A 26,247-nucleotide genomic window follows, 5' to 3' on the forward strand; every position below is an offset into this window, starting at 1 on the left:
TTGACGCCAAAGACACACAAAATGATTGCGAAACTAATCACAGCCAGCGTGCCAGCGGCGCCCGCAGCAACTTCCCTGTATTGGAAAATTTCCAAGGAACAGCTGGCAGAGGCCCTTGGCCACACGGGAAGAGGTAGGGCGCAGGGGTATTGTGACATGCCCCAGGGAAGGGCAGTATTTCCCTTGGCCATCGGAGGCCCCGGCCCAGAGGGGCAAGGGAGCCGGACCGGCCATGGAGCCTGGGGCCCAGCCCTCCGGGGCCCAGCCCTCCAGGGCCCTGGGGGAAGGGAAGGCCCAGCCGCAGCAGCAGGGCCCCACCCAGTGCATCGAAGGCCACGGCCAGGTGGTGCTGCTGGGCGAACTCTGGAAACAGGATGAGTGCTGTGTGACCCTGCAGAACATTCTGGAGCAGGGCCCGACCGATCCGCCCTCCCGATCCTCGTCCATTCGAGCCACGAGCGGCCATAGCAACTCCAGCAACTGCGCCAGGGGGCGGCTCAAGCGCTCCGGGGAGAGCTCGTGGAAGCAGGGCGCCGATTGCCCGGCCGCCAAGTCCAAGCGCTGCTCGCAGAAGCAGCCGTACGAGCCGTGCAAGGCCAGGGACGCGCCAAAGCGCCAGTGCGAGGCGGCGCCGGCGGGGACCCCGGGTTCTGGGCGGGCGGAGGACGCGGCGCCGGGCTGCCGGGACCCGGGACGGCAGCGGGCGGCGCCCGAGTCCGGCGCACGGCTGCTCCTCGTGCTGTGCCGCGCGTCCGCGCTGCGCTCCCAGCTCCCGCGGCTGCAGCTGCTTTTGCAGCAGGTGAGCGCCCGGGAGCGCAGCCCGCCCGCCGCGCTCTTCGGCCTCATCGTGCAGCCGCGGCGCGAAGAGGAGGCTGAGGCGCGCCTTCGCATGGAGAGCCTGCTCTGCGGCGCCTTCGCCCGGCACAGCCCGGCCGCCGAGGTGCACACGGCCGTGTTCTGCCCGCGCCGCGCGGAGGGCACCCTGGACATCCAGCGCGCCGCCGGAGGAGCGCACAGGGTCGCGTCGCCGGGTTGCGTCCACCTCGTGGATCGGGCCACCCAGACGGATGGTGAGGGGCCCGAGGGAGGGCAGGGGGCGGGAACACCGGGTGGCCAGGTGCGCCCCCGGGGTGGGAAAGTGCAAATACAGAGGGAGTCCCGACCCTGCTGGTACCAAAAGGGAAAGTCTTAGACGCTCAGTCGTGTCCGACTCTTTGCGACCCCATGGTCCGTCCATGGGATTCTCCAGGCAAGAATACTGGAGAGGATAGCCATTGCCTTCTCCAGGGGATCTTCCCGACCCAGGGATCGAGCCTGGGTCGCCTGCATTGCAGGCGGATTCTTTACCATCTCAGCCAGCAGAGAAGCCGTTGGTGGGGATGGTTTAGTCACTTAAGTCCTGTCTGACTCTTGCAACCCCATGGACTGGGAACCTACCAGGCTTCTCTGTCCATGGGATTCTCCAGGCAAGAATACTGGAGTGGGGTGCCATTGCCTTTTCCAGGGGATCTTCCCAACCCAGGAATCCAACCCGGGTCTGCTGCATTGCAGGCAGGTTCTTTACTGACTGAGCTACAAGGGAAGCCCACGGAAGCCCAAGTGGTAAACAAATTCCTGATTTCGCGGTCCCTCTCCTAATGCCTCCACTTGCTTCGTTTGGGGTAAAGATGAACTGGGTTTCTCACGCCAGGTGGCTCGCTCGCTGAGGCAGTCTCTGGTCAAAAGCGTTGGAACTGATTTGTAGTTAAACCTCCCACCAGTCCTCCGGACCCTCTTCCCCCTTGCTCGAGGCTGCCAATCGCGCTTTTCTAAGGTACTCATTTGAGAGTCTCCAGTTCCCGAGCCCACCCCCTCCTCTCCAAATCCACCATTTCTTATTTGATTCTTTAGTCTTCTCCTCCAAGGAATCGCAACTACAATAAAAACATGCCTATGGTGAGCCAGGCGCTGTTCTAAGGGCTTTTCACGACTAATCTTCACAACAACCCAACAAGGAAAGCCCTGTGTTAGCCTAGTAACCCTCCTCCTTCCCTCACTTTGGGATTCTTACCTCCAGCCCTCAAGACCCTATGGAGGGTTCCAGACCTATAGGTTAATCAATCCATGGGTCTGAGGGCTCTGGGCTCTTAAATGAGCACCTAATGCCTCTGCCTCCTAGAATGCCTCCAGGGGCATCAGTCCAGAAGAAGGAGGTGCTCTGGGCTGGTAGTCAAGGCTCCATTACGGAGGCTATGCCACCCTTCTGCGGGTGACCAAAGCTGGTTGTCCCCTCTTGCTGATTAGCTGCCCTCCTGACATGTGGGGGTGAAGGGTCAGTTGGCATCTCTGGTGCCCTCGAGCTCTAAGATGCTAGTTTCGGGACAAATGGTGACTGCCTGATCTGGGTGCCCCGGATGCACCAGCGTCAGGGCCAGCAGCGTCAGGGACCTTCTGCTCAGGACCTCGTCCTGACCACCTAGCTCCATCCCTTTAGGCCCATTCTCCTCCCTCTCCTAAACAGTCCACGAGGTTTTCCCATGGCCAGCTTGGCTGCTTAGGAAAGCCTCTTGCCTGGGGACTGTTCCAACGGGGATCCTCAGGCAAGCCCAGAAAAACCCACTCCATCTTTGAAACCAAGCTCTTGGTGACACGGTTCCCAGGCGCCTTGTCCCCCGTCAGCCATGCCCGCCCTGCAGTCAGCGATTCCCTGTGCTCTGTGTCCATCAAGCAGCTTGTTGAGCCCCTTCTCTGGACTCTGGCCATCCTCAGTCTCCACAGCCCGGGAGTGGGGAACTCAAGAGAAGACAAGCATAGAAATCATTCTTGCACCACACAGAATGTGACCTGGGACTCAGAGGGAGAGAGAGATCACACTTCTCATTGGGGATCCCAAGAAAGGCTTTACGAGATGTCCACTTGAGGTGGATCTTGATGTTGGGAAGTGTTCTGAGAGGGAGAAGGGCTCAAGTGGGGGCGGGGGGGAAATGCTTCCACAAATGCAAGAAAGTGTTCCTAGACCTCCTGGGCTCACCAACAGCTGGAACTGGACGTGGGTAGCAGCAAGGTGGCCTATGAGTCTGGGACAATGAGTTGTGACTCACTGTTACAGAGTCACGTGTTGTAGAGTCAGACTTCCGGGCTTGGAAGAACAGAAGATGTTTTGGCAGTAGTGCTATCCTTCCGCATCCTTCTGGGGCAACCTCTTACTCTACAGGTGCCATCATCCTGCTTCTTGGGCCCTCCTTGCTATTTTCTCCATGGCCATAGGAAGACTCCTCACTCCTCCCAAAGCCTGACCCTCTGTGTTCCCTTCATCACCCTCCTGGGGTACAGGGATTTGTTTTCTGTGCTCTTTTTGGCTTTTTGATGTGAAATGGAATGTTTCTTTCATTGCTACCAGGAAATGCTACCCATATGTGTCCGTTCGCTGTCACTGTTTAGTTGCTAAGTCGTGTCTGACTCTTTGCAACTGTAGCCTGCCAGGCTCCTCTGTCTATGAGATTCTCCAGGCAAGAATACTGGAGTGGGTTGCCATTTCCTTCTCCAGGGGACCTTCTTGGCCCAGGGAGCAATCCCAGGTCTCCTGATTGGCAGGCGGACTCTTTACCACTGAGCAACGTAGGAAGCCCACCCATCCATGTCTACCCATCGCTAATTCACTTAAACCAGTGGTTCTCAACCAGGGGCAACGTCTCGTGCTCAGTCTCTCTCTCCCCGTGCCCCTCCCCCTGTCTCTCTCACACACACCACATCCCAGGGACATTAAGCAATGTTGGTAAGCATTTGGGGTTGTCACCACTTGGGTAGAAGGGTGATGGCTACTGTCATCTCATGGGCAGAAGCCACGGATGTTGTTAAACCACTTCCAGTGAAGGACAGCCTCCCAACAAAGAATTTTCTGACCCAAAATGTCAATAGGGTTGAGATTGAGAAATGATGGTGTAAACCAAGTTGAGGCCCTCAGTCAAAAGCCCATCGGTGCCTGAAAATCAAATTGTGCAGAGATAAATGCCTTAAGAGTTCCTGACCTGACTGCTAAATCAGGACAGGGTTCCCAACTCAGGTCTCCAGTCTCTCTGATTCTAAATTGAATCCCTTGCTGAGAGATCCATTGCTCTTGACTTCAGAGAATTACCACCTTCTTGCAGACTCACCTGTTCCGTGAACCTCCTCACGCCAAGGGTGAATCAGAGTCAACCCAGCTTTATTGATCTGAGCCTCCTTTCATTTCTAATCCTTTGTGCCTTTGTTTTCATCAATCCTCTCGAGGAATCTTAAAATTCATTAATTTTAAGGCTTGTATAATTATCTGACTCCCTAAGAGAAAGAGCCTTGAATGGGACTTATTGATGCCTCCAACCAGCTGTGTGACCTTGGGAAGGTAACTTAACTTCTCTGAACCTCAGTTTCTCTTTTGCAAAAAGAGAATCATTAACATGTTTTCAGGCTCTAGAATCCTTAAAATATTTCCTGTCATTTTATATTTCATGTCAGGTCTGGCCTTACATGGGGGTTCTCCCTAAACTGTAAAAGGTCTACTCTAAACCGTATCCTGGGGCAAGATTATCATCCCCCAGACTCTCAAGGTTAATAGTCAAAAACTCACCCAACTAGTGACACATTCATGGCAGAGTATCCTACTGTGAATATGTTCTGTGTTGCAGTCCAAGCATGAAGTTTAAGGCTGTCTTTTTAAATCCTGTTTCCTCTTCTGTCCTAAAATGGAGATCACATTGTTAACTTCAAGAAAGAATCATAGTCTCCTAATTGGCACGACGAGTTGGGAGTCTGAGAGATGGTCTGCTATTGTCAGACTGTGTGAATCACAACAAACTGTGGAAAATTCTTAAAGAGATGAGACTACCTGACCACCTTACCTGCCTCCTGAGACACCTGTGTGCAGATCAAGAAGCAACAGTGAGAACTAGACGTGGAACAATGCACTGGTTCAAACTCAGGAAAGAGGTACGTCAAGGCTGTATATTATCACTCTGCTTATGTAACTTCTATGCAGAGTATCTCATATGAAGTGCTGGGCTGGAGGAATCACAAGCTGGAATCAAGACTGGTGGGAGAAATATCAACAAGCACAGTTATGCAGATGATACCACTCTAATGGCAGAAAGTGAAGAAGAACCAAAGAGCCTCCTGATGAGGGTGAAAGAAGAAAGTGAAAATGTTGGCTTAAAACTCAACATTCAAAAAACTAAGATCATAGCATCCAGTCCCATCACTTCATGACAGATAGGGTAAAAGTGGAAACAGTGACAGATTTTATCTTCTTGGGCTCCAAAATCACTGTGGATGGTGACTGCAGCCATGAAATTAAAAGACGCTTGCTCCTTGGATGGAAAGCTATGACAAACCTAGACAGCATATTAAAAAGCAGAGACATCACTTTGCCAACAAAGTTCCATGGAGTCAAAGCTATGGTTTTTCCAGTAGTCATGTAGAGGTCTGAGAGTTGGACCATGAAGAAGGCTGAGTGCTGAAGAATTGATGCCTTTGAACTGTGGTGATGGAGAAGACTCTTGAGAGCCCCTTGGACAGTAAGGAGATCAAACCTGTCAATCCTAAAGGAAATCAACCCTGAATATTCACTGGAAGGACTGTTGCTAAAGCTGAAGCTCCAATACTTTGGCCACCTGATGCAAAGAGCCGACTCACTGGAAAAGGCCCTGATGCTGGGAAAGATTGAGGGCAAGAGGAAAAGGGGACAACAGAGGATGAGATGGTTGGATGGCATCACCGACTCAATGGACATAAGTTTGAGCAAATTCCAGGAGGTAGTGAAGGACAGGGAAGCTTGGCGTGCTGCAGTCCATTGGGTCACAAAGAGTCAGACACAACTTAGCAACTGAACAACAGCAACTGCTATTGTCAGTGTAATGAGTTTCAGGAAAGTTTATTTTTCCAAACAGCTGTTATGTTTTTGTGGAAATTCTTTTCCCCATTGCAACGTTTCTTATCAAAATTGGGGAACCCCCCCCCAAGTCCTTTCCCACAGTGAGGAGAGCCGACTTTGGGAGAAGGGGGAAGCCACTCCAAACGGGATAATCTAGTGTGGGGAAGCAGACAGTGAGACAGTCAAAAGCTGTAGATCTTCCATGGACCCTCACATCTTTAGTTACCAAAAATTCACAAAATGCATGATGAAGTGGTTTGTTTGTCTGGAGGGGGTAGGGGTTTCGTGAAAACCAGTGATAGAGCAAGCGTCTCAGCCAGGGTGTCTTGGAGGGGAATAGTGCACAGAGACGCAGGGACACACCAGCAGGCAGGTGCCCAAAGGAGGGTCTCAGTTTGCAGAATCGCAGGGTCAAAGTTGCCACAGGCTCAGAGGCCAGGCTTAACCAGGGGCCCAGGTGTGTGGGCACCTCCAGGAGCCAAGGAGGACGGAGGGCAGCAGGCAGGTGTCAACAGAAAAGACTGTCCCCAGAGCCCCTGCTGTGGGGGCCACCCTGGCTTTTGTGACCTCACAGGAGGCGGGTGGGTGACTCTGCTTCAGGGCCTCAGCCCAGACGGACGCCGGAGCCTTCCCCCAGGGCAGGGGCACACGGCCCCTCGGCGAGGGAGCCGGGACATTAGGCAGCTCCATGTAGGTGCACGCTTAGGTCAGGAGGGTCCACCATGAAGAAGGGCAAGAGGAAGAAGTCAGAAACGAGGCGCCGGGGCTCCGCCTCCCAGCACGCCAGCTCCGAATCCACCCCGCAGCAGCAGAGCTCAGAGTCCAGTTCCCAGCAGCCTGTCTCCAGATCCAGCCCGCGACCACCCAGCCCCAAGCCCACCTCGCAGCTGCCCAGCTCGGGGTCGGCCCCCCTGATGCCCAACACAGCGCCCGCCCTGCCGCCCCCCAGCCCAGGGCCCACCACGCAGCAGCCCAGCTCGGGGTGCACCTCACAGCCCAGCAGCAACTCTACCCCCCCGCAGCCTGCACCCCGAGCCCTCCCAGCTCCAGAAGTCAGCCACAGCCACTCGGCTCGAGACGTCGTGTCTCCAGACCCCAAATCCAAAGCATCCTCTCAGTCCAGGAAAGCAGGTGGGCAGCCTTCTTGCTCAAGTGGTTCTAGGCTTTCTGCTGATGGATCCCAGGGCTGCCCCAGAGGCTGATAACTCTTCTGATTGGGTCGTGATGTACTGATAATGTGAATTCTGGACCTGTGCAGTGGGAAGTTGTGTGGGTGAGGATGAGGGTGAAGGGTTTGGGGTTCATTTTTTTACCCAAGAGACCAGGATTCCTGGGTTTTGTCATTCCTTACCATGTTGAGCCTCTCTAAAGACAGCCACAGGGTATTCAGACAGATTAACATTCACCATGGCTCGGTGGGTAGTACTAGCTCCTTGGGAGCCATACATACCCAAATAAACACCAAGGCTGCATTAATAGAAGAATCCAGTGAAGGACAAGGAAGGCGGTCATGCTGCTTTACTCTGTCCTCATCAGGCTGTTTGTGTGCTTAAAAGATGCCTAACAATCTAGTCCAAGGAAGATAGTCCAGGTTGGGGAGCTGAGAGGAATCGGGGGAGGCAAGAGCCTTCTGGTGTAGGAGACTTGGTTGAGGGAATTGAAGGTTATCTGTCTGTCACCTGGAAGATATGAGTAGATTTGCCCTATGTTGTTCTCAGATGTCCAACTAAGGGCCCATGGATAGGGTTGCCGGATAAAATACAGGCCACCCTGTCAAATTTCAGATAAATAATAAGTGTGTCCTGAATATTGCATGGGCGTCCTATATTTTTGCTTGCTAAATCTGGCAACTCATCCATGGAAGGCACTGTAGAAGGTAGATTTCTGCTCAACTTTAAAAAGTATCCAACGATTAGCTCTGTCTGAAAATAGAATGGCAGTCCGGGGAAGTGGTCCCCCATCTTCTTGGGTAGCCAGAGTCTGAATGAGCATGGGATTGTGTCGAGAGAACTCGAACAGAGTTCAGGAAGCGGTCTGGTTAATACCATGCTACTAATAATGGTAATAGCTAACATTTATCACTGACATTTGACTCAGCCAAGTGATCTTATTTCACAGTCTTATAAAGGAGATACTAGTATCATCTCCATTTTATGGATGGGGAAACTGAGGCTCAAGCAAGTGTAACAGCTGCCTCTCATGCAGCTGCTGGCAGCACTAGGAGGGGAACTTCAGTCTATTCTGACTTTAGAATCCTCCCTCAGCTACAGCAATGATCTTCCAATCCTGAAAGGTTTGGTGGTCTGCCTAGGAGGAAGAATATCCTTTCTGAGCTTCTGGATCCACCTTGAGCCAGTGCCTGTGACTCTGTGGTCCTGAGCCCACCACACTCCCAGGGCCACAGCTTTCCCTTTCAGATTGTGTGGACATAAAATAAATGAGAGGAGTAAGGGCGAGTCCTAAGTCTAAGTATGGCTGTGACAACAATATATCTGTGGCTAGGAATCAATCCATTAACATATGGAAATGTTTTGAGTATGATACTAAATTTTGTATATGCTATGATCAGAAACATTACTTTGCCAACAAAGGTCCATCTAGTCAAAGCTGTGGTTTTTCCAGTAGTCATGTATGGATATGAGAGTTGGACTATAAAGAAAGCTGAGCGCCGAAGAATTGATGCTTTTGAACTGTGGTGTTGGAGAAGACTCTTGAGAGTCCCTTGGACTGCAAGGAGATCCAACCAGTCCATCCTAAAGGAAATCAGTCCTCAGTGTTCATTGGAAGGACTGATGTTGAAGCTGAAACTCCAATACTTTGGCCACCTGATGTTCTGACTCATTGGAAAAGATCCTGATGCTGGGAAAGATTGAAGGTGGGAGAAGGGGACAACAGAGGATGAGATGGTTGGATGGCATCATCAATTCTATGGACATGAGTTTGAGTAAACTCCGGGAGATGGTAATGGACAGGGAAGCCGGGAGTGCTGCAGTCCAAGGGGTCACAAAGAGTCGGACACGACTGAGCGACTGAACTGATGATCGTCAACCACTGAGATAAACCTTTCTGGATTATGGCCTGGAGAACTGATCTGTAGAACACAAGACTTGCTATTTGCACATCTTTTCATGAATGTGTGTGGCTCACCCCCAGGTTGGTGTTCTGTTTGTGGCGGAGGCAAAGAGGGAACTGGTGAGGCTCATCCATGGTTACAGTGGACACCCACTCTTCTTCTGCCAAAGGAATTGTCTCCCTTGGAGCCAGAGTGGGAAGGAATGTTGGTGATAAGGGATGAGGACCTTTAAATAAAGGATGCCATATTCTAAAATACAAATCTTTCATATACAGAGAATACTGTAGCTCAAGAAAATACAAGTCTTCCACAAGAATGTCTGTAATCAAGAAGATGGACAATTTCAAGCCTCAGTGAGGCTGTGGGGAAGTCAAAACCTTTTCACACTGATGGTGGGAATGTAAAATGGTTAAACTACCATGGAAAACTGTCCAGGAGTTCCTCAAAGGGTTAAACATGAAGTCGCCGTCTGATCCAGCAATTCCTGATCTGAGTATATACCTAAGAGAATTAAAGACATATATCCACACCAGAACTAAAACAGCAGCATTATTCATCATAGCCGAAAAGTGGAAACAGCTCAATGACCATCAAATGATGAATGGGTAACAACACATGGTATATTCGTGCAATGAAATACTAGTTGGCAATAAGAAGGGATGATGGGGACTTCCCTGGTGGTCCAGCCATTAAGAATCGAAATTCCAGTGCAGAGGACACAGGTTCCGTCCCTGGTCAGGGAAACTAAGATCCCACATGTCTTGGGGCAACTAAGCCCAGATGCCACAACTACTGAACCTGCATGCTCTGGAGCCCACACACAACTACAGAAACCCTCCCATCACAACCAAGACCCAGTGCAGCCAAAATCAAAGACATGAGCGATGCTGATACGTGCTGCAACACAGATGAACCCCAGACACATTAGACTAAGTGAGAGAAGGCAGTCTCGAAAAAGCCCACCTATTGTAGGATTCCGTTTATGAAATGTCCACAGTAGACAAATCTATTGCCCAGAACTGCAGGGAGTGGAGAATAGGCAGGGCTGCTAATGGGCTTGGGAGAAGATGGAAAAGTTTGGAATTAGTGATGATGGTTTCATACATTCATGAATGTATTGAAAGCCACTGAACACTTCAAAGGGGTAAACTTTATGGAATGGAAATTGTGTGTCCGGTTTGTTTGTTTTTTTCCCCCAGTTTTTTAAAAGGAAAAAAAAAATCTTATCTTTAGAATCCCATCCCTCCCCTTTCCAGGAAAAGTTTCTGTCGTGGGCAAGTCTAAGCAGAATGGGTGTTGATCACTGGCTTCTTGGGCTTTAGGGTTGGCAGCTCAGTCCAGAAGCCAAGACAGGGAATTCCCCGGTGATCCGGTGGCTAAGATTCTGAGCTCCCAAAAAGGGGGGCCTGGGTTCGATCCTTGACCAGGGAACTAGATTCCACATGCCTCAACTAAGAGTTCACATGCCGCAGCTAAAGATCTCACATGCCACAACAGTGATCAAAGATCCTGCAAGCTGCAACTAAGACCCGGTACAGCCAAATATTATTTTAAAAAATTTAAAAAAAAAAAAAAAAGGAAGAGGGAGCCAAGAGGGAAGTAGTCACAGGAGGGAATGATCCATCCGAGAGTCCTCTTGTGAAACAGCAGAGGGCGCTGTCTCCAAGTTCCTCTGGGACCTGCCGCTCAGGACAGCAATGGGAGATGAGCTTGGGAAAGGATCTCAAAGACGGTCCACTGGAGTGGTTGTCTTCTGGATGAATCTGTGAGCTCCAGAAAAACAGAACGTGGCTGCTCCAGTGCAGGAATGTCAATGCCACCTCTCCTAGGACGGGCAGTCCTCTGCTGCCATCCCTTCCCTCAAATTCCGTGGAAAGAGCCCCAAATTGCGAGTTAGTAATCCTGAGCTGAAGCCGGATTCTTCCATCTCCTTACTATCAGGGCACATCTTTGATATTTGTTGAGCCTCGGTTTCCTTATTTGTAACCTGAGGATAACAATATTCCCCATCGGGGAGTGCTGACAATGAGATGCGATGGCTAATGCCGTACAGAGCACTGTCCAGATGTGAGCTATTACATGGCTGTTCTCTGTGTTATTCCCAGGTAGCGTGCATTATTTCCCCAAGCAGTCATTCCTGTCTCCTCTGCACAGGCCTCTGCTCCTCGCGTGGACACCTCCTGCAGCAGTGCGCCCCTCACCTCTCTCCTTCTCTGTCCAGCAGGGCCTCTGATTCGAGTGGGCCCGCGCGCATTCTGTTCCTGTTCCCTTTGTCCCGGCAGCTCTGCTTGCTGGCGTCGTCTGGGCCTCTGCCACAGCCGCATCTTCGATGTCCTTCTGCCTCGGGCCTGGCCAACCATGTCAGGGAGAGGATTCCCAAACCTCCTCACCTTTTACAGGTTCTGCAGCCCCTGGGGGGTGCTGGATCTTGGGCCCACTTCGTATTTGCAGTCCTATGGACAGAGGAGCCTGGCAGGCTGTGGTCCCCAGGGTCGCAAAAAGTCAGACACGACTAAAGCAACTGAGCACACACACGCATGCACTCAGGCTCCACTGGGGACTCCAGGGCCCAGAGGAAAGCTGCTTCCTCGGGTGGGACTTCTGGCCTTTTCTGCCTGGACCCACTTGCACAGAGGGGTGCCAATTCTCTCCTCTGGGGTTCATTCTTCTTTGCTTCAGAACACACTCTCCCACAGCCCCACGTCACAAGCTCCCTGTCACTCAGAAGCTCGGTGATTAAACGCTCTGCCAGGCCACCGCCTCCTTCCATGGCCTGTGCCATGGGCAAAAGCTTCCCGTTCTTGACCCGCATGTGAACTTCCCCCAGAATTTAGAGATACCTGTGAATGTAAGTCACGTACCCCTTCTGAGAGGAAGTCCTCCCCCTCCTTCAACAGGTCTCAGGCTATTCCTGGCAGGCCCACAGGGGTCTGTCCCTGACCCAGTGGCCCCCACCGCCTCACCCTTCTCTTCCTCTCCCACGAAGCCCCCAGGTGGCTGCCACTTCCCCTGGTGGGAAGACACCTGTCCAGGGAACTCCTCCAGTGGCTTTTGCAGTGGCGCAGGGCTACGTACGGAGAAGGCAATGGCACCCCACTCCAGTACTCTTGCCTGGAAAATCCCATGGGCGGAGGAGCCTGGTGGACTGCAGTCCATGGGGTCGCGAAGAGTCGGACATGACTGAGAGACTTCACTTTCACTTTTCACTTTCATGCATTGAAGAAGGAAATGGCAACCCACTCCATTGTTCTTGCCTGGAGAATCCCAGGGACAGGGGAGCCTGGTGGGCTGCCATCTATGGGGTCGCACAGAGTAGGACACGACTGAAGCAACTTAGCAGCAGCAGCAGCAGGGCTACGTACAAGGGCTGGAGCGGGACCTCTACCTCCCCCCAGCTCTGGAAGCCAGGGCAGCCCCACTTGTACTCAGATCTCACACACGTCCAACAGGAGACGTCTTCCAGCTGGGCATCACCCGCCCTAAAGCAGAGCCCATCCACCCCCATCTCCATTCTATCCTCTTCCCAGCCCCTCCCCCACCAACTCCCCTCTCTTGTACATTCTTGAAAATCAGCATCTCTCAGCCTTGTGAAGTGAGGCAAACAGATACCCAGATGTGTTGGGAGAACATGCCAGAGCTAAAATGCTCTGCTACCTGGTAAGTCCTGGCTAGGAAGGGTCTCCCCACCCCCACCCCCCCCCCATTGCCATGATCAGCTGTCTTTCCACCCAGTACATTCATCCATCTGGTGCCAAGGAGCACCATGGATTCACAAACCACCAAGCAGGAAAACCTCCTCTGCATAGGATGCTAGGCATGGTGAGGGAAACCAGAACAGGGAACTGTACCCTTAAAAACTGTGCCGTCCACATGGTGTCTGATCCGTGCTCCTTCCGTGGCCACCAGACCAAGGGGGAAGGCCTGCCTTTCCTCCCCTCAAGGTCAGGGCCCTAGCTGCCTGCTTCCTTTGCCCCAGGGCCCGGTTCTTCACTCATCTTTCTGTTTATGAAATTGCCCTGTTCAGCAGGTCATGGGCTTCCCTGGTGGCTAAGCTGGTAAAGCATTTGCCTGCAATGCGGGAGACCTGGGTTCAATCGCTGGGTTGGGAAGATCCCCTGGAGAAGGAAATGGCAGCCCACTCCAGTACTCTTGACTGGAAAATCCCATGGGTGGAGGAACCTGGTAGGCTAAAGTCCATGGGGTCGAAAAGAGTCAGACACAACTGAGGGACTTCATTTTCACTTTCCTCATACTTACTAGCAGCATCGTACACTGTCCTTTCCCACCCGCTTTGTGGGGGTGTAATATGGCTTCCTCAGTTGCCTAATCTCCAGAACAGAGCTACGCAGTAGGACTCCTCCACAGAGGGGGTTGTGAAGCTTGAGGAGGACACTGGGTGGGAGGGAGGTGTTTAGCACAGGGCCTGGCACATGGCGGCCTTAAACACCTTGTGGTCATCTCTCTGAGTGTCCAGGGGAGCTGGCATCCCAGGCCAGCCCATCCCTGGATCCTGGAGGGAGTCTTGTGGTAGAGCGTTACGGAAAGAGGTGAAAGGAGCTGTGTTCCCTTGAGAGGAGGACCTTTAGCGGGGTGATGGGTGTTCCTGTGATCCTCATGTTTTCCACTTTCCCCTGCCTAGGGATGAGCACTAAAGCCCAGCTGCCCCCAACCCATGGGTTCTCTGCTTTACTCTGCAGAAGACCTCCAAGAAAACATTCCACTCATCGTAATTCGCGTGCTCCGAGCCCTCGGAACTGTTGCTGTGGCTCTGGGAGCGCTAGGAGCTGCCTACTACATCCTTGAATCTTTGTGAGCAAGTCCCCAGGCCCGCAGTCCGGCAGGTACGTGGACCCCTTTCATGCCTGTGGCCCTTTGCAGAGTGATCCTCAAGCCCATTGACTCGCCAGCCCTGTAGCATGGGGAGCATCTGTCCCTTCTCTGAAAGGAGGAGGTCTTTATGGGGGCACCAAGACCCCAAGCCTTTCAGGGGAAACTTGAGAGTGAGAGACTCATTTCTGGCCTCAGGGCCTACTGGCATGGCTCTCTCGGGCAGCCCTGGACACCCATGGACAATGCTAGACCCATTGTTGGGATCGTCAAAACAGAGATTTCCCTGTTCCCTGCTGACCTGGGGTGGTTCCTCTCCTCACAGACACCAGCTAGGAGGAGACAGGAGAGGTGAGCCAGGGGGTCCTACACCTCTTGGAGCTTTTCCTCCGAACTTTCTCCCTGCGGTTCCCACTGTTTCCAGCCCTTCTTGTCCTCTGTGAACTTCGTGTTCCACAGAAACCTTCTCCTGTCTTTTAAACCACTGTTCTCTCCAGACTATTCCATCCTGTACTGTGGATGATTTTTACGTACATAGGTGGCCTGTCTCCACGTTCTAGTACAAGATCCCTGAGGGCAGGGAGCCTGCCTTATGCAACATCTTGGATCCTCCCCTGTCTCAGGCTGGGCTCCCTAGTAGCAGAGCCTGAGACAAGGATTTGGGTGCACGGGATTTAGTGAGGGAAAAAGAGTGAGGGAGGCCAGAGAGGGAGGGGACGGAGCAAAGCAAGGTGAGGTCTCAGCTGAGGTCCACTTAGCCTGGTCCAGGCAGGTCTGGAGGTTGAATGACACCCAGAGGGGGTCTAGCTTTGAGGCAAGAGGGTTGGCCTTTCTTGTTCTTCTGTGAGTCAGTCGTTAGCTACTGGGAGAGGTTGGGAGAGCATGTCTGTGAAAACGTGGCTCGCGTTTGGGTGAGGACAAGTTCCTGGGGAAGGAGGCAGCTCTGGGCCGTCAGCAGATAGTGTTCATGATTCACAGGACTGGGCAGTGGATGTGCAAGCCCACAAAGAGGATCTGAGCAGGCACTGAGAGCACCTTTAATTATCAGTTCAGTCGCTCAGTCGTGTCTGACTCTGCGACCCCATGGACTGCAGCACGCCAGGCCTCCCTGTCCATCACCAGCTCTCTGAGCTTGTTCAAACCCATATCCATTGAGCCATGGACTGCAGCACGCCAGGCCTCCCTGTCCATCACCAGCTCTCTGAGCTTGTTCAAACCCATATCCATTGAGTCGGTGATGCCATCCAACCATCTCATCCTCTGTCATCCCCTTCTCTTCCTGCCTATAATTATCCCCATTGTCAAATCCATGTGCCATGAAAGCTTAATAAGTGATGAATGGGAGGAGAAGGGGAGGTGGTAATGGGAGCTTTTTTTTTTTGTTTTTTTAAACAACTTTTTATTTTATATTGGAGTATAGTCGATTAACAATAGTTACTTTCAGGTGGTTAGTTTCAGGTGAACAGCAAAGGGACTCAGCCATACATATACATGTATCCATTCTCCCCCAGACTCCCCTCCCACCCAGGCTGCCACATAACACTGAGCAGAGTTCCCTGTGCTGTGCAGTAGGTCCTCATTGGTTATCCATGTTAAATGTAGCAGTGTGTACATGTCCATCCCTAACTCCCTAATTGTCCCTTCCCACATCCTTCCTCACTGGCAACCAGTTCCAGACCTCTAGCAGCCACAGCAGGGTGTGTGGTGGGAATAGATGCTCAAAAGCCCAACCCAGAAAATAAGCTCCAGGGAGAGCTCGCCATCTCCTCAAAGGCTCTGCTGCCTGATCATGGGACCATTCATAAAAGAGCAGAGAAGTACCTTAAGCTTTGCAAAATTCCACAGCAGCTGAGATCCCCGGTTTCCTCATCTGAAAATAGGAAACATCACAAAACCTTCCTCTTGAGATGGTTGAGAGCATGAGACAGGATGCTTAGAGGGCAGAGAGCTGGCCAGGAGTCTTGTTGCTGTTATCATCTTGGAGATCGTTGGGAAGGTGCTGGCTTTGGAGTTAGAGCCGACGGTTCTAGTCTGGCCTCCACTCCCAAGTCGCTGGGTGTTCGGGCCCATATTACTTAACTTCTGTGAGAGTCGGTATCATCTCTAAAGTGGGGAGAATAACAGCACGTTGAAGGGCAGTGGTTGTGAGGATCAACTAAAGGATGTACAGCCCTCAGGGGCTGCTCACGGGCTGGGTAGATGGTGTGCTGAGTCATTTCAGTCATGTCTGACTCTTTGGGACCCTATGGACCATAGCCCGCCAGGCTCCTCTGCCCATGGGATTCTCCAGGCAAGAATACTGGAGTGGGTTGCCATGCCCTCCTCCAGGGGATCTTCCCAACCCAAGAACTGAGCCAGCGTCTCTTATATCTCCTGCACTGGCAGGCTGGTTCTTTATCACTAACACCACCTGGGAGGCCCTGGGTAAGATGGTAGTGACGGGCGTTTGAAGATGGTGCCTGAGCTAAAGCGTTTCATCTTAGAATCTCCTTCTGGCAGCACCCATGGGTGTGAGCTTGGGCAGGAAACCTTGGGATCAGATCCCCATTCTACCCCCAGTATTTCTGGGGCCTGGACAAGTTTTTTAACTCCTGATGCTTCATTTTCTTGCTCAGTGCAGATAATAATAGTACAGCCCACATTAAGTGGGGGACAAGGTGAAAAATGAGTGTAAAACACAGTGCAGCATCTGGCACAAAAAAGACCTCAACGCAGCAGCTACATCATCACCATCATTTTTAACTCAGTAGTCCCCAAATTTTATTGACCTTTGAAAGCTATAATATAATTTATTTTTAAAATATTTGTAGAGTAGTATTACAGAGAAGGCAATGGCACTCCACTCCAGTACTCTTGCCTGGAAAATCCCATGGGCGGAGGAGCCTGGTAGGCTGCAGTCCATGGGGTCGCGAAGAGTCAGACACGACTGAGCAACTTCACTTCCACTTTTCACTTTCATGCATTGGAGAAGGAAATGACAACCCACTCCATTGTTCTTGCCTGGAAAATCCCAGGGATGGCAGAGCCTGGTGGGCTGCCGTCTATAGGGTCGCACAGAGTCGGACACGACTGAAACTACTTAGCAGCAGCAGCAGCAGCAGCAGCAGCAGCAGCAGCAGCAGCAGCAGCGTACTATTAACCTATAATGCTCCATTAGTTACAGTGCACAACATAGTGATTCTATGCATTACAAAATTATTGCCACAGACACTATAGTTTTATTAAAACCTAAAATTGTTAACATTAGATGAGAAATTTGTAAACTAGAAGTCAGAATATAGTCAAGCTATGTTTTACAGCTGATCACTTATTTTCTTTAAATTAGCTTCCTTTTTAGCTTAAATGCAATTATCTTCAGTTCAGTTCAATTCAGTCACTCAGTCATGTCCGACTCTTTGCAACCCAATGGACTGCAGCACACCAGGCTTCCCTGTCCATCACCAACTCCCGGAGTTTACTCAAATTCATGTCCACTGAGTCGGTGATGCCATCCAACCATCTCATCCTCTGTCATCCCCCTCTCTTCCTGCCTTCAATCTTTCCCAGCATCAGGGTCTTTTCAGATGAGTCAGTTCTTCATACAGAGAAGGCAATGACAACCCACTCCAGTACTCTTGCCTGGAAAATCCCATGGATGGAGGAGCCTGGTAGGCTGCAGTCCATGGGGTTGCGAAGAGTCAGACACGACTGAGCAACTTCTCTTTCCCATTTCACTTTCATGTGTTGGAGAAGGAAATGGCAACCCATTCCAGTGTTCTTGCCTGGAGAATCCCAGGGACGGTGGAGCCTGGTGGGCTGCTGTCTATGGGGTTGCACAGAGTCAGACACGACTGAAGCTACTTAGCAGCAGCAGCAGCAGCAGCAGCAGTTCTTCGTATCAGGTGGCCAAAGTATTGGAGTTTCAGCTTCAGCATCAGTCCTTCCAATAAATATTCAAGACTCATTTCCTTTAGGATGGACTGGTTGGATCTCCTTGCAGTCCAAGGGACTCTCAAGACTCTTCTGCAACACCGCAGTTCAAAAGTATCAATTCTTCACCACTCAGCTTTCTTTACAATCCAACTCACATCCATACATGACTACTGGAAAAACCAGAGCTTTGACTAGACAGACCTTTGCTGGCAAATTAATGTCTCTGCTTTTTAATAAGCTGTCTATGTTGGTCATACCTTTCCTTTCAAGGAGCAAGCATCTTTTAATTTCATGGCTGCAGTCACCATCTGCGGTGATTTTGGAGCCAAAAAAAAAAAATAAAGTCTGACACTGTTTCCACTGTTTTCCCATCTATTTGCTATGAATTGATGGGATCAGATGCTATGATCTTAGTTTCCTGAATGTTGAATTTTAAGCCAGCTTTTTCACTCTCCTCTTTCACTTTCACCAAGAGACTCTTTAGTTTTTCTTCGCTTTCTGCCGTAAGGATGGTGTCATCTGCATATCTGAGCTTATTGATCTTTCTCCTGACAATCTTGATTCCAGTTTGTGCTTCATCCAGTCCAGCATTTCCCATGATGTACTCTGCATAGAAGTTAAATAAGCAAGGTGACAATATACAGCCTTGATGTACTCCTTTTCCTGTTTGGAACCAGTCTGTTGTTCCATGTCCAGTTCTAACTGTTGCTTCCTGATCTGCATACAGATTCCTCAGGAGGTAGGTCAGGTGGTCTGGTATTCTCATCTCTTTCAGAATTTTCCACAGTTGATTGTGATCCACACAGTCAAAGGCTTTGGCATAGTCAATAAAGCAGAAATAGATGTTTTTCTGGAACTCCTTGCTTTTTTGATGATCCAGTGGATGTTGGCGATTTGATTTCTGGTTCCTCTGCTTTTTCTAAAACCAGCTTGAACATCTGGAAGTTGACGGTTCACGTATTGCTGAAGCCTGGCTTGGAGATTTTTTTTTTTTTTTTTTGGCTTGGAGAATTTTGAGCACTACTTCACTAGTGTGTGAGATGAGTGCAATTGTGCGGTAGTTTGAGCATTCTTTGGCATTGCCTTTCTTTGGGATTGGAATGAAAACTGACCATTTCCAGTCCTGTGGCCACAGCTGAGTTTTCCAAATTATCTTCAAATGGGCCATAAATGCAAAATCCTATGCTTTGTCATTAAAAGATTCACAGGGAATATAAACACTGTAAAAATGAAGTGTCCTGGAATTCTGGCTGACGGGATGCCTGAAAAAAATCTCAGCTTTGATGTCCGTGTCCTGTGTGTTCAAAGATACTTGACAAGTGCTGGGTGTTGAGACTAGCCAGCTCCACACCGAGACCCTCTTTAACCAGAGGGTTGAAAGACCACAGGAATAGGTAGTGATTCCACATTATTGACTGCGGTGTCCAGTGCTACTCAGAGTGTCTGTGGTCCACGAGGGGTGTGTGTCCAGCCCTGAGCCCTGGGGGATGGGGAGATGATGGGAGGAGAGACAGGAAGAGGGGAAGTGAAGGGGGGGCGCAGATTGTGGGTTGAATGGAGAGGAGGAGAAGGGAGGAAGGAGTGGATTGGAAACCTGCCCTGCCGGGACTAGGTCACCTCCCTGGGACTAACTGAGAGTTTGCATTGGTGGCAAAGTTAACAAGCCTCCCCAGAGACTGAATCCAGGCTCCACTCCAGCCCTAAAGCTGTGTGTATGTTGCCGGCGGGGGTCCAGTTGGCGGGGGGGGGTTTGTTTTGGGACCCCAGCATCACTGCCATCACTTTCAAACCACGCAGTGTGCCAACATCACACAGTTCTGCCTCTTTCTTCTCCTCTGAGTGGTGACTCCCCTGTCTCCCTAGGGCAGGCCCCTTTCCCAACACAGAGTTAGGACAGGTGGATCCTCCCAGGGAGAGACAGGCCCTCTGCCCTCCGTCCCATGGTTTCCCTGGAGAAGAGGGAGACTGTGCCAGTGCCCCTGCCCATGTAGTAGCCTGAGACAGAACCCTTCCCAAGCCCCAGAGCCCATGCCTGGTGATCGTGAGGAGGGGGCGCTGCCTCTCCAGACCCTCTGCTTCTGTCAAGTTGCTTTTCTGGTGACTGTTTGGGAACCAGTGTTGAGATCCACACTCACTGGCATCCGGTTGCTTGACATGTGTTTTAAATGACCTCACTTCCAGTCTTGCTTCTGTCAGGGCCAGGCTGTGATGTAAACTCCCCCGTCACTCAGCAGATGCTGAGGGTTCTGACGGTTGGATGCAGGCACCATCAGTAGGGGCAGGGAAGCATTTTCTGGAAGCCCAGAACTAATAGCCACTGGGGCCATGGTATCTCCCACCTGGCTCCCCAGTGTCCCCCCACATACCCCTCCCCATGTAGCTATGCAAGTGGGTCAGCTGGGCTGTCACACGTCAGTACTGACCATGTGCCTAGCACCACACCAGGTGCTGTGAGACGTGACGACGCAGTAGGGCGTGGACAGCCAAGTCCACCAACAGGCCGAGGCTAGACTCAGGACTCTGAGGTCTGGTAAAGTCTGTGGATCTAGGCCAGCCAAGGTCCCCAGGCGAAGAGATCAGAGGCGACAATTCAGATGGAGGCCCACACACTTACCTGCCGTCCAAGCTAGAAGGTGGCAGAGTCCACATGGTGGGGAGTGTTTGTTAATTAAATAATGCATTCATTCATTTGATATTTCCTGGGCACCTACCTTGTGCTATAGGAGTAAACCAGGCCAGACAAGAGCTCTCCTTGGGGAGCCTACATTCTAGTGGATGCAGGCAGACTGTGGACAAGTCAGTGAATAAACAGGATCACTTGATTTGGTGGTAAATGTTGTCAAGGAAATAAGGTGGATCTGACAAAGAGCAGACAGAGGTGGGGTGAGCAGGAGGGGCCGCTGCCAGAGCCTGGCTGTTCTGTGAAGACCTCTCTGAACTGAGGGGCATTTGGCAGAAGGAGCCAGACCATGCGGATCTGAGGGAAGAGCATTCTGTGCAGAAGGAACAGCAAGCCCTATAGCCCTGAAGCAGGAAAGACTCTTAATGTTAAGTTTTAGGGCCAGAGAAGAAGCCAATATGGCTAAGAGCTAGGGGTCAGGATGCCACCTTAGGGGAGACCAAGGTCAGGCAAGGTCTTGGAGTTTCCACTGTGTTCTAGATGTGGTAGACAGCCTCTGCTACAGAGCAACAGCAAATCCTTACATAAGCACACTTCTGGGCACTTTACATTTATTGCGTGCATGCTAAGTTGCTTCAGTCATGTCCAACTTTGTGCAACCCTATGGACTGGACTGCAGCCTGCCAGACTCCTCTGTGCATGGGATTCTCCAGGCAAGAATACTGAAGTCGGTTGCCATTTCCTCCTCCAGGGGGGTCTTCCCAACCCAGGAATCGAACCCAAGTCTCTATGTCTCCTGCATTGGCAGGCGGGGACTTTACCACTAGCACCACCTGGGTTGACCAAAAGGATCATTCAAGATCTTCCGTAACAGTACGAAACACCTCAAACGTTTTGGCCAACCCAATATTAACTCATGCATCTTCCTCTCAAATGGGAATATCTCAAGCTCCTGGTTTTGATTTCAAAACAATCACAGTATCTATTGGGTAAAGAATGGGAATGGAGGAGAAAGACCAGGTAGGACTCACTTGCACTGGTCTAGACAGGCAAAGACGGTGCTTGGATCAGGGTTATGGCTGTGGAGGGATAAGTGAACAGGTACAGTGTGGGCTTCCCTGGTGGCTCAGGCGGTAAAGCATCTGCCTGCAACGCAGGAGACCCAGGTTCGATCCCTGGGTCGGGAAGATCCTGTGGAGAAAGAAATGGCAACCCACTCCGGTCCTCTTGCCTGGAAAATCCCATGGATGGAGGAGCCTGTAGGTTACAGTCCATGGGGTCCAAAAGAGTCAGACACAACTGAGCGATTTCACTTGGCTTCACTTGACAGTGTGGGGATTGAACCAGCAAGTCTGGCTGGTAGACTGGATGAAACAATGAGGAAAAGGGAAGCCTCAAAGTTGACTCTAAGAGGATGAAGGCACAAGGGATAGAAATCGAGAGTTCTGTTTTACTGTTATTTTTGCCGGACAGCCAAGTGGAGATGTCGAGTAGGTAAAAGGATGGAGGGAGCTCGCAGGAAAGGACAGGTCTTAGCTGTGAACATAAGGGTCATTAGCAATAGCTGATGTAGGAAAGATGGGCAGAGGGCCAACGTGGAGAAGTCCGATAGTGAAGGGTGACCCTGTGGAGTAGACACCTGCTCCTGGTCTTCTCTGGGTCTAGGCGGGCACCTGGGATCTGAGGAGGTTTCCAAAGGTAAGGAAAGCAGGCAGGGTCAGGTCAACAAGTGTCCACACTTGGAAAGGTCACAGAGATGTATCTCAGTGGGAGGAGCTGGTGAGCTGTGACCTCTGGTGGTAAGGCTCCAGCTGCTTCTCTCTGCTTGTTCTCCTGTTCCCTGCCAAACGTGGACAGACAGATGTGTGCTTCCCCACACTGGTGCCAGGACCCATCCCCATTCATGTAGTGAACAGTGGGAGGACCCTGAACCAGCACTGGGGTTCGAGTCTCATTGCCTCTAGATTGGATGGGCCGACTCTGGTGCTCATGGAGCCCCCCACCTGCCAGGCATCCTGTTGCTCAGCAGCTGCGCTCCAGGCAGACCCTTTCAAGTGCAAAGAGTTTTCACTGCTTCGAGATAAAATTTCTTAGCTTGACAGCTGAACGAAGGTTACCTACCTCTCTCATGTGGTTAAATCCTGGGAAGTGTTCTACCAATGGCATCACTCTGACGCCTCTCTTTTTAACTCAGCTGTAAAATCAAAGTGGGATCTGGTAGGTTTCCAAATGCCCACAAGGCCTTTTACGACTTGATTTACAAGTGGATTATGAGTTAGGTTACTTGGCCAATTTCAGAGAATCCCGTTCAAAATGATACTAAGGAGATTATCTCACATAACAACAGGACAGCCGGCAAGTGTCTGAGCTGGTTAACTCAACGGTGTCATCAGACACCTGGGGACTTTTCCAGCTTCTGGCTCTGACACCCTTAGCACTGGGCTGGCTAGTTCCCCTCCTGGGCAGACGGCTGGAGGAGCTCTCAGAATTGTATCCTCATACCTTAAAAAGCTAGGTGGCGCTGGTAGTAAAGAACCCGCCTACGAAGGCAGGAGACCTAAGAGATGCAGGTTCCATCCCTGGCTGGGGAAGATCCCGTGGAGAAGGGCGTGGCAACCCACTCCTGTATTCTTGCCTGAAGAATCCCGTGGACAGAGGAGCCTGGTGGGCTACAGTCCATAGGGTCCCAAAGAGTCGGACACAACCGAAGCGACAGCACGCATGCACACCCTGACAGCCAGAAGCAAGGGAAAAGGCCACCTCCCCTTGGGTCTTTTCTTGAGTTAAGAATCTGTCCCCAGGAATACTCCTGGAATACTTGCTCCCTCATTGGGGGTGACAAGCCCCTGCACTGGGTCTCCTGCTCCTTCTTAAGCAAATTAATAGCATAGCGGGGTGAATTTTCGTGACTGGATTAGACCGGTCTAGATGTCCCCCACACCCTGCCCCTACGGACAAGGGGGGGGGACAAGGAGGGACAAGGAGGGGCGTAGCCAGCCAAAGGAGGCCCCTGCCAGGAAAAAAGACGTGACAGTGGATATGGGAGAAGCAGGCAGCAGCACCGACTATGGCGGGCAAGAGCGTTTTAAGAAGGTGATATGTTAGGCAGTGCAGGATGAACGGCCAAGTGCAGACCTGTTGGCCTGGAGACGTCTCTGACTTCAGTATTTCAGCCACTGAAAGCCGCCCTGAGGACGCGTGAATCAGTGCGCATGCGCCTGTTGGTGGTTGGAGGAGGGATGAATTACGGGGTTTTGCCAAGTCATCCTGCGCTTCAGAGACTCAGCTTTTAGACCTTCTAAGATGGAGATGGGCAGTTGGGTGTCCTCACCCTAGAGAGTGAGGAACCATATGATGACAGTGGCAAAGCCTCCTCTCAAGGGAAAGAAGTTTCCAGAACTTTCTTTCCAAAAGCTTGGTGAGCCACTCTCGCTGCATCCCACCAGTGAATGACGCAGCACTAAAATCAATCAGCTGCTTCCCGCTCTCCTTTTGGGCACTGGGTATAGTAAAACCACCACAGCCTTCCATCTGCGGGGAGAGAGGCCTCATCTTAGCTGCTGGGGGCCCAGGGGACAGGGGGAGGAAACAGAAGGTGCCAACATGGCCCAAGCCCAGCTCCTGCCAGGCATTTTGCATAAGGTCGTTACAGCCTGAAGGGAAAAAAGCAAAGTCTCTGTGAGTTTGGACAAAAGGAAGAGGGAAGGTGATGAGTGGAAGAAATTTTAATCCTAAATTATTTATTTTCCCACAGGAGGATCTTAGCTGCTAAACCTTCACCCTGAGGCCATAAAACTGGAAAGCCACCAGAACTCTGGGGTCACAGAGTGTTGTCTAAGCTAATGACTCTGTCCTTATTTTTCTTACAGATCCAGTTTTCCATCAAGGATCTCTCTTGTCACCAAAATAGAACAAAACCAAAAAAAATTTTAAAATTTAAAAAAGAGTCTCTTTAGTGTATTTTACCTACAGACACAAAAGTTGGTCTTAGCAAATGGGTAGGGAAATGTGAGGGTCTTGGTGACTTTGTGAGCGCCCACAGGTAAACCAAGGTGGAATCCTGCCCTTCCTGTTGGGGGCCACGGACCCAAGGGAGGCAACTGTCTCTGCACACACTCTCAGAAGAAACGATTTCAGATTTTCCTATTCTAAATGCAGGAATTAGGCAACTTAATTCAGTACCTAAGGTAACTAGTCAATGGGCACTAGTATCCACCACCAGAAAACTCTGTCCCTGGGAAGTGGCTTCATTCAGCTTCGCCTGGGATGGGGGAAGTTCAGAGCCTGTCAAGGCGCGGCTCGCAGCCCTGTGGTTTGTCCGGTGACATAGCTGCCCCCAGCCAGTGCCTGGTGGGTCTGGACATCTAGTTCCTGGACCAGCCGAGGCAGAAGTCTTAGTTCAAGGTGATCCCAGGAAACACCAATAGGGGAGACAGGTGTGAAACAGGTGCAGTGGCCACTAGGAGCAGATGAAGCTGTATCCTTCTAACACGGTGCTAGGAAACAGAACACATACCTCAGAGTCACCCCGCCCTGGAGGGGAAGTTGGGTGCTACTTATACACTCATCGATTAAGGGCTCCTGGGAGGGAGGTGGTTAATTTTGTGCCCTGCCCCCTCAGGGGGGAGGGGGCCCAGGGGGGATGCAGATGGTGGAAGTTGGGAGGTGAGAATGCACTGAAGCCCGTTACCCAAGAGGATAGGAAGGGGTGGGTAGCAGAGGGGATGAGGACAACCCCTAACTCAAGTGAGCGAGTGCACAGAGCACCCAGGTGACCCGCTCACCTGTAAGAAGGGGCCAGGCTTGAACCAGCAGGACAGCCCTGGGGGAGGCAGGTTTGCCTGCAACAGCACGAGTGGGATTGTGCAAGCAGGTGGGGGGTGGGAGGAGGGGGAAGGCAGGCTGCCAGGAATCCCGGAGCCCACCCACCACCTCCCAATCCCAGGATTTCCCTTCCTGAGCAGACACTGGGAGACTTGGAGAGGGTACCCTGGGTTGCCAGGATCCTTCTCCGGGCAGTCAGCTTTTGGGAAGAAGAATGCTGGTTTCTGCTGGGGTTGGGTGGGGTCCTACTGCTGTCTGGCCTGCAGATCAGGATAAAAGGGACCCACAGACACGGTGGGGGGACCAGGGACCCCGAGGCTGCTGCGTCCAGTCAGCCCAGTTCTCTGACTGAAGACATTAGCTCCTTTTTTCTGGCATATTAATCAGGCCCCCTTTGGTTGTAAATGTCAGACAACCTAATCCCAAGCGGCCTGAGCAAAAGGAGTGGGTAAGGACTCCAGTAGAAGTCAAAAGAGAGTTCAGTCCAGATGTGGTTTCTTCCCAGGGTGCAGGCCATGCCCCCAGAGACCATTTCTCTCCGTCTGCATTGCTGTGTCAGTTCCGTGTTCAGGCAAGTTCACCCTTCAAGGTGCGCCAGCCATAGCCACCCCCCACCCCACCTCTGAAGTCAAGTCTGGCTGGGAAAGGCAGCCTGTTCCCGAAGCAGAAGGCCCCTGATCGGGCTCTGGTTAGGTCTGGGTCCCTCCTGGAAGTGCACTCTAGCCAGGGCAATGTGGTGCTCTGATAGGCCAGGCTAGCCCTACACAACCACCTTTGGAACTGAGGTTCGGCTCCACAGAAACTATGAGGGCTGAGAGCAGGGAAGAGACCAAATGGTGTTTTGGTAATCTTTAACCAAAGGAAATGGAAGTGCATGCTAGGCAGCTACAAACAGCAGGTACTGATGCCAGGTAGGTTTGGACCTGCGACCAGGGCCTTGGTGCTGGCCTCCCACTCCTGCCTCTTTCACTTCTACCCCCACCGCTTCACCAGCATGGAAGTAGTGGGGAGCTGAGGATTTCTAGCTGCTTTGGGCCCCAGGCCCCTGGTGGTCAGATTCCCCCAGCAGTGGTGACCTCACATTACTCCCCTTGCACCCAGGGAAAT

At 51.5% G+C, this 26,247-nt stretch overlaps 1 protein-coding gene and 1 non-coding gene across 2 annotated transcripts; both read left to right on the forward strand.

Annotated features, from left to right (window-relative positions):
- The first annotated feature begins 136 nt into the window (after positions 1-136).
- SPATA3 (spermatogenesis associated 3) lies at positions 137-24,260 on the forward strand. Its single transcript, XM_069574694.1, has 3 exons — positions 137-1,070; positions 13,655-13,798; positions 24,186-24,260. Exons 1-2 carry the CDS (start codon positions 233-235, stop codon positions 13,768-13,770), a joined length of 954 nt encoding a protein of 317 aa, XP_069430795.1. The 5' UTR covers positions 137-232; the 3' UTR covers positions 13,771-13,798; positions 24,186-24,260.
- On the forward strand, positions 21,432-21,503 carry TRNAC-GCA (transfer RNA cysteine (anticodon GCA)). The gene has a single exon. It is a non-coding gene; the product is annotated as a tRNA-Cys (tRNA).
- Positions 24,261-26,247: the final 1,987 nt, after the last annotated feature.

Source organism: Ovis canadensis, chromosome 2 (genome assembly GCF_042477335.2).
Source record: "Ovis canadensis isolate MfBH-ARS-UI-01 breed Bighorn chromosome 2, ARS-UI_OviCan_v2, whole genome shotgun sequence".
Lineage (NCBI taxonomy): Eukaryota > Metazoa > Chordata > Mammalia > Artiodactyla > Bovidae > Ovis > Ovis canadensis.

Bases quoted from the DNA above. Each gene is read 5' to 3' on its own strand.
- SPATA3 (XM_069574694.1), top strand. From the start codon at position 233: ATGGAGCCTGGGGCCCAGCCCTCCGGGGCCCAGCCCTCCAGGGCCCTG. The intron at 1,071-13,654 runs GTGAGGGGCCCG...TTTACTCTGCAG, and splicing joins TCGGGCCACCCAGACGGATG to AAGACCTCCAAGAAAACATT.